The sequence below is a fragment of the Pteropus alecto genome, unplaced genomic scaffold (assembly GCF_000325575.1).
Source record: "Pteropus alecto unplaced genomic scaffold, ASM32557v1 scaffold76, whole genome shotgun sequence".
In the NCBI taxonomy this organism is placed as follows: domain Eukaryota; kingdom Metazoa; phylum Chordata; class Mammalia; order Chiroptera; family Pteropodidae; genus Pteropus; species Pteropus alecto.
The window spans coordinates 30,063,900-30,076,334 of NW_006443138.1; the positions used below are offsets into that span (position 1 = coordinate 30,063,900).

The 12,435-nt window shown below is 40.7% G+C and overlaps 1 protein-coding gene across 1 annotated transcript in view; it reads right to left on the reverse strand.

The window, feature by feature from the left end:
- CACNA2D4 (calcium voltage-gated channel auxiliary subunit alpha2delta 4) overlaps positions 1 to 12,435 on the reverse strand; it is a 112,153-nt gene that overhangs the window by 68,127 nt on the left and 31,591 nt on the right. The window contains exons 17-20 of the mRNA XM_006923947.3: positions 12,012 to 12,098; positions 11,386 to 11,457; positions 2,619 to 2,680; positions 1,446 to 1,513 (exon numbers count right to left, since the gene is read on the reverse strand). Coding sequence (XP_006924009.2) covers positions 1,446 to 1,513; positions 2,619 to 2,680; positions 11,386 to 11,457; positions 12,012 to 12,098 — 289 coding nt within the window. The remainder of the gene's footprint in view (positions 1 to 1,445; positions 1,514 to 2,618; positions 2,681 to 11,385; positions 11,458 to 12,011; positions 12,099 to 12,435) is intronic.

Consider the following 12,435-nt stretch of genomic DNA (forward strand, 5'->3'; position numbering starts at 1 on the left):
GAGAGCATTCCAGTGTTAAAGGAGGAATACAGAGGTTACGTGGTAGCATGTAGCTGGGCACTTAACCCAGCTTGGGTGGAGGAGAGGAAGTCCGTCTGGGACAGCTCCCAAAAATGTGATATCTACACTGGGATCTGAAGAGTAGGTCCAGGTTAGCTGGCATAAGAGGGTGGGGAGTGGAGAGGACAGCATTGCAGGGTAGAATGTGGCATATGGGAAGACCTTGAAGCTTAGTATGTGGAGAAATGAAAAAAAAAAGCAGAAAGATGTTGATGGTCCTTTAGCAGTGACATAATCTGATTTGGCATTTCTAGAACACTCCCTCTGGCAGAAAGAAGTTCAGAGAAAGGAAGAGGCAGGGAGACCAGTTGGAGGCCGCTGTGGTCTCCAGGAGAGAGGTGACAATGACTAGGGCAGTGGCAGAGAGATGGAAAGATGAGATACATTCAAGGGATGGTAAAGGAAGAATGCACGGAATGTGGGCTTTAAATAGAATTGTGACCACATTGTCCAAGGACTTCCTGAGATATCCATGAACCCTAGGTATAGGTTTTGTTCTCTCAAGGTGCTCAGGCAGCTGCCGGTCATGAGCAGGTGGGGTCAGGTGCGGTGAGGCCCTTCTGTCCTAACCTCCTCTGCCATTTCCTGCAACCCCTCTTAGGTTCACTCTCATAAGCTCCCTGTCATGGTTTGAATTGTGTCCTCCAAAAAGATATGTTGAAGTGTTAATCCCCTGTGAATGTGACCTTATATGGAAATAGGGTCTTGGAAGAGTTAATCAAGTTAAGACGAGGTCATTAGGATGGGCCCTAATCCAAGTTGCCTGGTGTCCTTAGAAGAAGGGAAAATAGAGATGCAAGGGGAGAAACCTTGTGATGATGGAGGCAGAAATTTAAGAGTTGCAGTGTAAGCTAAGGAATACCTGAGGCTACCAGGAGCTAGAATTGGAGAAGAAGGATCCTGCCCTAGAAGTGATAGGGGCTCCAGAACAGTGAGAGAATAAGTTTCCATTGTTTAAACCACCCAGTTTGTGGTGCTTTGTTACAGCAGCTGGAGCAAACTGCTATAGATCTGCTCTCTCACTCTTCCCGCCTTCTTTCTCATGCCTTCTGTAAGTCTTCTGACAGGTAAAATTCAGCTCTGTTCAGAGAAACAGCCCCGTGAGGCCCCTCTGGCCCAGCAAAGCTTCCCAGAATCTGACAATGCACAATTGGCAAGTCTTAGGCTCTGTTGGTTTTGGTGACTGACTGGCTGATCCTGCATACCCTGGGTACCTGGGACACACAGACCCCTCTTTGCCAGATAGCCCTGCTCTGAGAATCTGCTCTCAAGCCCAGGACCTGGAATGCTGTCAGATTAGCTCTGCCCCTGGCTGGCCCTGCCCAGTATCCCAGGAGCAACCATTTTTTTCCTCTAAACTGTGTCAGGACTTGGAGCTGACCCACCTTCTTCCACAGATGTGTTCCCCAGGAGGATGTATTCTCCGTGGCCCTGGGACAGCACCACTCCCAAACTGTGGGGAGAGCAGAGAACCCACGTCCTCATCACCAGCAACTGCAAGTCAATGTCCCAGTCCACATCCTGTCCTTCACTAAATTTATGAGCTCTCCATATCCATGACGAGTGTCATACACACCAAGCACCCTTTTGCCCTTGGCCTTACAAGCTGTCCCCTCTAGAACTAAGGCAGCATTTCTATTTTTTCATCAACTTTTCCTCCTGAGAAGGCCCCTGGAAATTCTATAGGTTAAAGATTCCCCTCAGTTCCCATTTTAATTAAGATACATTGAACCACTCAGGGATGCCCTAAAATGTGGAAAGGTCTCTATGTCTCACAGGGCCCCACAAATAGGGGAGTTCTTTCCCACCTGGTAAATCCCACCATGCCTTCCTCTCTTTCCTGGTCGAATATTGCTTTTGAACCTTGGCTGAATATCTGAACCACTTAGGGAGCTTTAAAAGGTACTAGTGCATGGGCCCCATTGCAGAAATTCTGTATGAATTAGTTTGGATGGGGTGTGGGCATTAGCAAGTTTATAAAATTCTTCAGGTATTCTAAAAAGCAGTCATGGCTGGGGACCACACTTTATTGAGAAATGAAGTAATTCAAAGATAAGGGCTATTTGTTTCCTAATCTGTATATTGCCTAGAGTTGAACATTCACACAGTTGGAGGGAACCTAGGAGACCGCAAAGTTGATATTTCATCTAACAATTGCTTACAATTGCATGCTTTAAGATCTTTAAGTAGACATGTCATTTGATCCTCACAATATCTCCAAGAAGTAGCTACTATCATTACCTCCATTTTACAGATGAGGAATCTAACGCACAGAGAGGTTAAGTAACTTGACAAAGCTCACACAGCTGGTAAGTGGTGAAGTTGGGATTCTAATCCAGGCAGTTTGGTTCTAGACTCTGCATACTAGGCTATGCTGGCAAAGCAGGTCTAGACCTCTCAAGTTTTCTGAATGCAGACCTTGATCTTTTTCTGTTATCATAAAATTGCCAACTATCTATGGATAAATCTATCCCCAGACCTGAAAGTTCTACCCTGAGTTGATGGTATTCATGTTCCACCCACCTTGTGCCCTTGTAAATAAAACATGCGTTTCTCACCTGAAAGGTGTGTCACTGATATCTGTGAAGAAGTAGTCATTGGTCAGAAAAAGAACTCTCTTCTGAAAGAGAAAAGAAAGGATATTTGCTGTAGAGAAGAATGACTGATCATGCCACCCACCTCCTCATCTTATGCCCTTGAGGTTTCATCAACTCTGTGCCACTTCCCTCACTTCTTATCCTTTCCCCGACCATCACCAGCATGCCTCATCTTGTGGACACCACAAGCAGGATAATCACAGGCCCAGCAAACCACAGCCCTTGGGGGTGGCCTGACTGAAGGACCAAGGACTAGACCTGTGCTGTCCCATAAAACGACTACTAGGCACGATGGCTACTGAGCCTTGAAATGTGTAAGTGAAAAAATGAATTTTCAAATTTTATTATTTTTATTTTTAATTTATGAGAAATTTAAATTTAGATTGCCAATGTGACTAGTGGCTACTATTTTGGACAATGCAGGTATAGACAGTGACTCTTCATATGGGACCAGAGTTGAATAGTTATACAGTTGGAGGGAACCTAGGTAGTGCTAAAAGCATCTGGAGCTCCTATGTGTCTTACCCACCTCTTAAATATAGCTGAGAGAGAATGGGGTCACCATTCTCTCAACTAAACCCCTCCCAAGGCCATGTCACCATTTACAACTCCTTTTTCCTTTCAAAGCTGCCATCTTTTAGGTTTCAGTTGAATTTACATAAATTAGGGCATCAAGTAGAGTATACAGTGGCTAAAAGCATGGACTGGGCATCACCATATCTGGATTTAAGCTGTGTGCTCTGGGGTAAGTCACTTCACTTTCCTAAGTATCAAGAATTCTCATTTGTAAATCAGAATTAACAATAGCATTGCTTGCATACAGTTGCTGTGAGGTTGTGAGTGTGTTTTTAATGAAAGGGGGTGGGTCCAGGGAACAGCAGGATTTTCTCTGAAGTTTTACAGACTGCCCAGTCCACAGACTCAAGTTTATGTCATTGGGAAAGCCACATGTTGCAGTTGGGTCAGGAGCTGTTCTTATTCCCTTTACTTCTTTCTGGCTTTTCTTCCACTTTTGAAACTAGAGTAAGATGTTGAAAGGGACACAGGGGGAGAGGAGTAGAATAAAAAGGTTAGTTTCTATGGGAAACTGGCTTTAGCCCAAACCTAAATGAACAATTTTCTGGCACTGGCCTCATCACACATGATGCCCCCCCGTCTGCCCCCTCTGCTTCAGTCAAGTCCTCTCTCCAGTTTCTCTCCCTCACATAAGTCATGGGGCAGTTGAGAGCCAGCAAGGGTGTTGACGGGCTTGGGAGTCCTGTTCTCCAGGGTGGAGCTGCCTTGAGTGTTGGAACTAAAGATCTTTTAATCTTTTCCTTTTTTTTTTTCAGTTGAAGACCAATGCAAAATGCACAGAGCTTAAGTACATTGTTCCATGGGTCTAATAAATGTATACAGTCGTGTAATTATCTCCTCAGTCAAGACATGGAATGTCTGCATTCTTTAAAATCTCTTTGCTCCTTTCTAGTAAATCCCCATCCCACCCCTCCATGGGTGAACTCTGTTCTGAATTCTATCACCACAGATTAGTTGTGCCTGTTCTTATAGTATGTACTCTTTTGTGTCTGGCTTCTTTTACTTATTATATGTCATTAAGATGCACCTATATTAATGAATGTGTCAGTAGTGTGTTTCTTTTTATTCCTGAGTAGTACTCCAATGTGTAGATACACTAGTTGGCTTTTACATTCACCTATTCATGAGCCAGCCTCTGGGGTGTTTCCAGTTTGGAGCTATAATGAATAAAGCTGCTATAAACATTCTTGGACTAGTCTTTTTATGGACATATTTTCATTTCTCTTGACAAATACCTAGGAATGGAATTGTTAGGCCATATGCTAAATGTATTTTTGCTTTTATTAAAAAAAAATTGCCAATTTTCTTTTTTATTATACTTCCACCAATAACGTGTGAGTTCCAGTTCCTCTATGTCTTTGTCAGAATTTGGTGTTATCAGTCTTTTAAACTTTAGCCATTGTAGAGGGTATAAAATGGAACCTCGTTGTGGTCTTTGTTTGCATTTTTCTGCTGACTGGAGATGCTGAGAATCTTTTCACGTGCTTATTGGTCATGTGTATTTGTGAAGTGTCTGCTCAAGAATTTTGACCATTTTTTATTGGGTTATTAGTGTTTTGCTAATAATTTGTAGGAATTCTTTATGTATTCTGAATACAGTCTATACCTTGTCCTTTAATTTTCTTAATAGCGCCTTTTGATGAGCAGAACTTTTTGCTTTTGATTAAGTCCAATTTATCAAATTTTATTTTGTGTTTAGTGCTTTTGGTGTTTTGCCTAAGAAAACTTTGTATAACTTCAGGTTGTGAAGATTTTCTCCTGTATTTTCTTGTAGACGCCTTATAGTCTTTGCTTTTACATTGAGGGCTATGATCCATCCCAAATTAATTTTTGTGTATGGTGTGAATGGCTCAGTGTTTATTTTTTTCATACATTTATTCAGTTTTTCTATCACCATTTATTTCTTTTATTAATTTTTCAAGTGACTTTATTGAAAATCAATTGATGATACGTGAGTTTATTTCTGGATTCTCGATCTCTTTGTCTATTCTTACATCAGTACCACCCTGCTTGCTTACCATAGCTTTATAGTTAGTTTTAAAATTAAATAGTGTGAATCATCCAAATTTATTCTCCTTTTTCAAGGTAGTTTTGGCCATTTTAGGTCCTTTGCCTTTTCATATAAATTTTAGAGTCACCTCTTTCTATGTACTTTATTCTATACCTATAAAAAGTCTGTTCAAATTTTAATTGAGATTGTGTTGGATCTATAGATCAATTTGCAGAGAATGGACATCTTAGCAATATTGATCTCACAACCCATAAATATGGTTATATTTTTCTATTTAATTTTTCTTTGACATTCTGCAATGTTATGCAGTTTTCGGTGCAGAGGATATATGTATCATTGTTAAATTTATACCTAAGTATTTTATGTAGTTTGACGTTATTGAAATTGGAACTTAAAAATAATTTCAGTATCCAATTATTTACAGCTATATATAAAAATACAATCGATTTTTATAATATTAACCTTGTGTTCTGCGAACTTGCTAAATTTACCTATTAGTTATAGTAGTCGTTTTGCAGATTCTTGGGATTTTCTTTGTAAACAATCGTCTTGTCTGTGGATGAAGGCAATAAACCTTTTTGTGCCTTTTATTTTGTTTTCTTGCCTTATTACAAGGATAGGTCCTTGCAAGGTCCAGTGCAATGTTGAGCAGAAGTGGTGAGAGTCGACACGTTCTTTCTTTTTTCACACTCTTAAGGAGAATGTATTCAATATTTCACCAGTAAAACAGCTTTTTCATAGACACCTTTTATTAGATTGAGGAAATTTCCTTCTGTTACCAGTTCAATTTTATCAAATGCTCTCTCAGCTTCTACTGAGATAACCATATGGTGTTTCTCCTGTTAATGTAATGAATTACATTGATTGATTGACATTTTCGAATTCCAACTAGCCTTACATTCTTGGTGTAATGCTGCTATGTGTCATTGTTTCTGTATATCTTACACTTGCATATATTATAAACCTTATGACATAATGTCAAAAGTTTTGCTTTAAGAAGTTAGTTGTCTTTTTGAGAAGGTAAAGAAATAAAGTCTTGTATTAACCTACGTATTTAACATTTCCTGTGCTGTCCATTTCCTCATGTAGATCTGAGTTTCCTTCCACATCATTTTTCTTCAGCCTAAAGAACTTCTTTAAGCATTTCATTCCGATGGTGATGAACTCTGTTCTATATTATCAGAAAATGTCTTTATTTCACCTTTCTTTTGGACATATATTTTCTCTACATATAGAAATTTAGGTTGACAGTCTTTTTTTCTAGCATTTAAAAATGTCGTTTTATTGTTTTTGATGAGAAGTTGCCTATCATTCTATTATTGTTTTCCTCTAGCTTCTTTTAGGATTTTCCCTTAAGTTTGATTTTTTTTTTTTAAACAGGTGTACTATAGTGTACCTAGGTGTGGTTTTAACTTTCTTTTTATCCTGTTTGGGGTTTGCTGAGCTTCTTATATCTGTTGGTTGATGCTTTTCACCAAATTTAGGATATTTGGTGCATTATTTTTCCAAACACTTTTTTCCTACTCTACTTCTCCTTTCTTCTGGGACTCTAAGGACATAGAGCAGACAACAGGAAACTGAGGGATAATTTTTTTTCAATTTTTTTTCAAATATTCCTTTCCGTTCTTCAGATTAGTTAATTTTAATTTATATGTTTTCAAAATCACTGTCTTACTTTTCCTCCAATCTGCTATTGAGACCATTCAGTAAAAATTTCATTTCAGACATTGTACTCTCTAAATTTTAGAAATTCCATTTGGTTCTTATGGGAATTTTATACTGTGTCATATTAACTAAGCTGGAACTACATTTCTGGAATCACATCCCTGTATGATTCCAACTTAGGGTTTGCTGAAAGAGAAGTTTGCATGAGATTTGTAAGGCAGAAGTGAAGCAACAACCATTTTAGACACTAAAGATAAGTACCAGGCACTTGCAGCTGCTCTGAGCTGTCAGCTGACTTTCACTGCACGGGGCAGCAGCCAGGTTCAAAGGTTCTCAGGTTCTCTGAGATCTGAGTCCTGCGAGCTCCATGTGAAGGACGCGAGCTCCATGTGAAGGGCACTTGCTCCTTCTGCAGGCCACTGACATCATTGTGATTGGAAGTAGTCAGAGACAGATGTAGGTTTTAGTTTTTCCTCCTGGGTTCCTGTTTTCCCTCGTGGGTTCCAGTTTGTTCTTGCTTTCCCACACATATTGCTCAGCTTTCCTTCCCAGCTGCTGGCCATGCTGACTTACAATGTCTTCAAGGTCACCACTAGATGCTGAGACACCAGGCTTCCACAGACTTCTTCATCAGCTCCCACAATTTCATAAGAGCTAACTCCTGGGCTAAAACTCTATATTCATATCACTCGTAGTGGTTCTGTTTCTTTGACCAAACCCTAATCATTTCTCTGCTGAGATTCTTTATCTATTCACTCATTATGACCATCTTTGTCAAATTCCTTGTGCATATTTATCATAAAGTCCTTCTAATTCCAACAGCTGGGTCATTTCTGGGTCAGTTTTAGTACTGCTTTTTCTCTTAACCATGTATGGGTTGCATTTTCCTCTTTCTTCACATGTCTGATAATACTGGCTATTATGAAGAATAGGTTGTAGACACATTTTCTTCCTCTGACAAGTGATGAGTTTTACTTTAATCAGCAGATAAATGATTGTCCGGTTACCCTGAGCTTGCGGAGGCTTGTTAGGGTGGTTCTGTTTCAACTTTGTCTTTAGGTCTAGGGTGAATCCCTGGGTCTTGACACTTAGTCTTTACTCCTATAGTGCAGCTCTTCTGTGCTTTCAAAGGAAATCCTGAGGCGTTTACTAAGCTTCTCCATTTCAGTATGACTCAAACTCCAGATTGTCCCCACTAGCAGCAGCTGAAATCCCCTTTTCAACCCTTGTTTCTGCCTGCTTTTGGCCACTTTCATGTGCCTTTAAATATTTGTTTTTTACATTTTGTCCAGATTTATAATTGTCACCTGGTGGAGGGCTAGTCTAATGCAAGTTACACCCTCATGACTGAAATTAGAACTTTGAGAGCATCTTTTAAGACTAAAGCAAAAGGAAGAGAGAAGGAGGGGGTGGGGTATACCTGAGTTTTGTTAACAGAGAGAGCTAGAGAGGTTTGGAGGATGAAAGTAAAGAGGTGTGAGAACAATCTCTCCCTTTAATAGATATCCCCCCTCTGCTGAAAAAGAAAGTGTGTGGGTATGTGTGTGAGTGTATGAGGGGAGGGAGAGGGGGGAAAGAAGGAGAAGGAGAGGGAGAGGGAGAAAGAGAGAGAGAGAGAGCACGTGAGAGAGAGCAAGAGTGTACCACAGAGCACTCTAATCCTGTCTCCTTAAATCCAGAACATAGGGATTAGAAGGCACTGGTGAAGCTGCCCTAACTCCCTATACCAGCTGCTGATGTGTCTGTGTGTGTGCACACGTGTGTGCATATATCATGCATCCAAGTCAGCAGAGTTAACTCAGAAGAACCTGAAGGCTAGTAAAGAATATCAGGTCTCCCTTTCTTCCTCTCCCACTGCTGATTACTTGTTCTATTAAACAACGTGAAAATAATAAAAAGCATCCTGAATCATATGCTCCAGGATACTCTGCTTTTCTGATTTGTTCTTTTAAACATGTCCCAGGATATCTGACCAAGATGCTACTGATGGGTTAAAAATTATGATAACTGTTACCTAGTCCACATTTTGGGGCAAACAGTGGCTATCAAAGTGGCAAGTATGAGGCCTGCAGGCCAAACCTGGACTCATTACAAGCTTGATATAATAGATATTGGCCCAAATTGTGTTTTTTAACATTTTTGGAATTAGTTGGACACATTTAAAAATATGGATTCCTGGCTGTCTCCTTTAGATGGTGCATGTACTCTCCAGTTTGTTATAGTTCCCAGCTCGCCCAGTACTGAGGCTTGTCTGCTTCTCTCACTCACATTTCTGAACATGGCCTCTCTGGCTTCATAGGTTTTTGAGTTTGTGAGTCCTGCTCTAAATCATGCTGGGGTTGCTACTACTGTCCTTGGTAATGTCACCATAGTTGCCTGGCTGGAGTTTAGGAAAGATGTAGGAAGGTCTGAATTGATCCACGGGAAATAAGGATGCATGTACAATCCCTGGGGAAAACAACAAAACAAGTTATCACCTGCCAGGAGGATGGGTTGAATGATAACTGATTTCTTCATATGCTTTAAGAAAGCTTCCCTTGGCCTATATCTGAAAAATGCTTCTACTGAAGAACAAGCTTGTCAGGTGAGACATGCTGCTGAGCTGAGAGAGGGCTGAGATGGATTGGAGGGCAAGAAAACAAGGGGACTGCCTGTGATTCTGTGAAAAAGGACATGTAAGGGAGACAGAGCAGTTGGTTGTGAGCAAAACGAGCACCATTGGGGAAGAGTGGCCTCATGATACATCAGAGCAGTGAGAGGCTGGACACCACCATAGCGGCCTTTATACCAGCAAAATGTCTTACACACAGTGCAGATGCAGTAGCTTCTGGGTGAGAGAGTAAAGTGTTGAAAGATTAAAGAGGGCTGAGTTTTGATATGATGAGATAGAAGAGGAGAAATCTTCAAGGCTGAAGAGTAAACTGAGAATTCAGGGCCAGTTCTTCAGAAAGGCCTTATACAGTAATGGTCAAGAGTATGTGGTCTAGAGTCAGATCCATGTGGGTTTTGCAATTAATAATCTAGGTGACCCTGGGCAAGTTTTTAGCCTCTCTGCATTTCCTCACCTCTAACTTGGGGATAGGTTAGTACCTACTTCATAGAGTTGTGTTAAGTGACTGAATGAATATTTACTAAGTGCTTCATCCAGTTTCTAATAAATGTTAGCTGCTATTGTTATTATGATTATTATTAATAGTAGTAGTAAGGCATGAACAACTAACTATGTGCTATAAAATGTTCTTCATAGTTTTGAACATTATCATCTTCACCCTACTTCTTTTTGTTTAAGCACCTGTGTGTAAGGAAGCCTTTGGTAAATTGCAAATTTAACCTGAATGGTTTATTAGTAGCAATGAAAATTTTAACATGCCCCAACATAAGGCAACTTTAAGACAAAGTTAAGCTCCTTATCACTACCCCCAAATAAGTCTTACTTTAAATGCTCTGTCAGGACTGGGTGAGGTGAGAGCTCCCTTGTGCATGTGAGCAAGAGTCTGGTTGGGAGAAAGGTGGAGGTACATGGAAGAAACCTCTATTTTTTTTGGATCAGGAGAAGCAGCTGCTGCAACTGATGGCCTCACATCACTGACATTGCCCAATCTGTGTAAAGAAGGCCTTTCTCAGCCCAGAACTTGTAAGAAACAGGCAGATGTCACAAAAACCAGATATTGGTCCCAGTGACAATCAGCCCATGAATCTCAAAGGAATGCAATAAATTGCTTTTACTTCTCAATGCTTTCTTGTTTGGCTTTCATAAAGGTCTGTGTTTGTAGAAGAACTTGGGTCTAATTGTTGCAGACAGATGCCTGTGTTCTTTTAGCTGAGGCAGATGGGCAACAGGAGGAGGAGGTGGGGGTGGCTGTGAGGGAGGAGGTGACATTTGTAAATATGTCAAGGGACAATGAAAATTCACTGCAAATGCATTGGAACCTTTAAAATGAGAAGATGAAATGATCTTTTATAAATAATGTGCAAGTCTGTGAAAACAGTAATGGTGTCAGTGAGGGTATCGATTCTTGATCATTTGTGGTTACAGTGGATAAAAATCAGCTACAGGGAGTAGCAATTATTTTCAAGCTCTTCCCATGTAATATGTTTTACAGGAGTTGCTAACAATTTGGAAAATTAACTGTCACTTTTACTCTTTCCACCATAAACAACAAAAGGGCCAAATAGCAGGCAGCATAAGGAAGAAAAAAGAGTTGTAAATGACTTGGGCTAACCTACTGCCTCACTCAGTAGTCACCAAAGAACCAAGCATTGATGTGAGTGATAGTTCCTTCGCCAGATGCTTCTCTGGGGCTATTGCACATACTTGGAGATGCTCTCTGATTAAGCCCTCTAAGCTACAGCAAGCTCCCAAGTCTTAGCTCTAATTCAACTAAATCCAAGTTCCTTATCACCACCCCAAACCTCAATGAACAGCAATGCTGCCTTGTGGGACCAGACCCTGGCTCTTTCTCTTTAGTACCTTACCCCTTTGTCCAGCGGAACTTTCACATCCATAGAGAGAGAACCCGTTTCCCCATTGATCATGGCTGTTCTCAGCTTCGAGAGGAAAGATAATGGAATTAGTTCCTTGGCTCATGCTGGAGGGTGGAAGGTATTGAGCTTTACTGACAGATGGGAGGTGGTCCCTAGGAACACTTTTGGTTCTTCCCTTTTTCCTCTGAGCAGAATACCAGGAGGGAATAGAGACCTAATTCTAGGTTTCATTTAGCTTATAATTTTGGAAATTCACCAAGATAATGTTCCAAAGTGTACTGATATGTGAAGGAACAGTGTCATATTACTGAGACATAATTTCCTCTAGGATGAGCTACTGGCACCAAAAGTCAGACTAAAACATCACTAGAACTCAAACTCTGTACTTAGAGGCATGAGCTTATGTAGCCTCAGTAATCCTTGTGATTCAGGAAAATATTATTATATTTTTATAGTTGTAGAAAGAATTGCCCATTACAGGAATTGCTTCTGGTTTGGGCTGGGGAAGGCTCTGCTGAGAAGCACAGTGCGAACTCAGAGCTTACGGCCATGCAGCCAGCCTGTGTATTGACTGTAGAGCTAAATCAGCTCCTCTTTCTTCCCCTTTCCCCACTCACGATTTCAGCTCTGTCTTCCCACTCCACTTCGGAGAGATCCACGCTGTTGTAGTTAGGTTTAGGTTTCAGTTTCTTTCCCTCTCTGTACTGGAGTGGGCAGGTCAGGAAGAAAAGCATCAGTTTAACATAGGCCCTGCTCAATTTTCATCTCTTCCATAAAGCCTTCCTTCTGAGTATATTCATAAAATCAGAGAATCTCAGTGATCCTTTAAGGTTATCTGGGCCACCTTTCCACCCAAGGCAGAGCTTCCCTGGTCAACATTCATGATAGACGTTCTCATGGCCTCTGAGTGAATATTTCCCATGACGAAGAGCTCCTTATTTTTGAGTTAGCTCGTCATAGTTTGGGACAGCTCTATTAGAAAGTTCTTCCTCATATAGAGCTGACATTTACCTCCCTGTAACGTTTACCCATTGGTCTTAG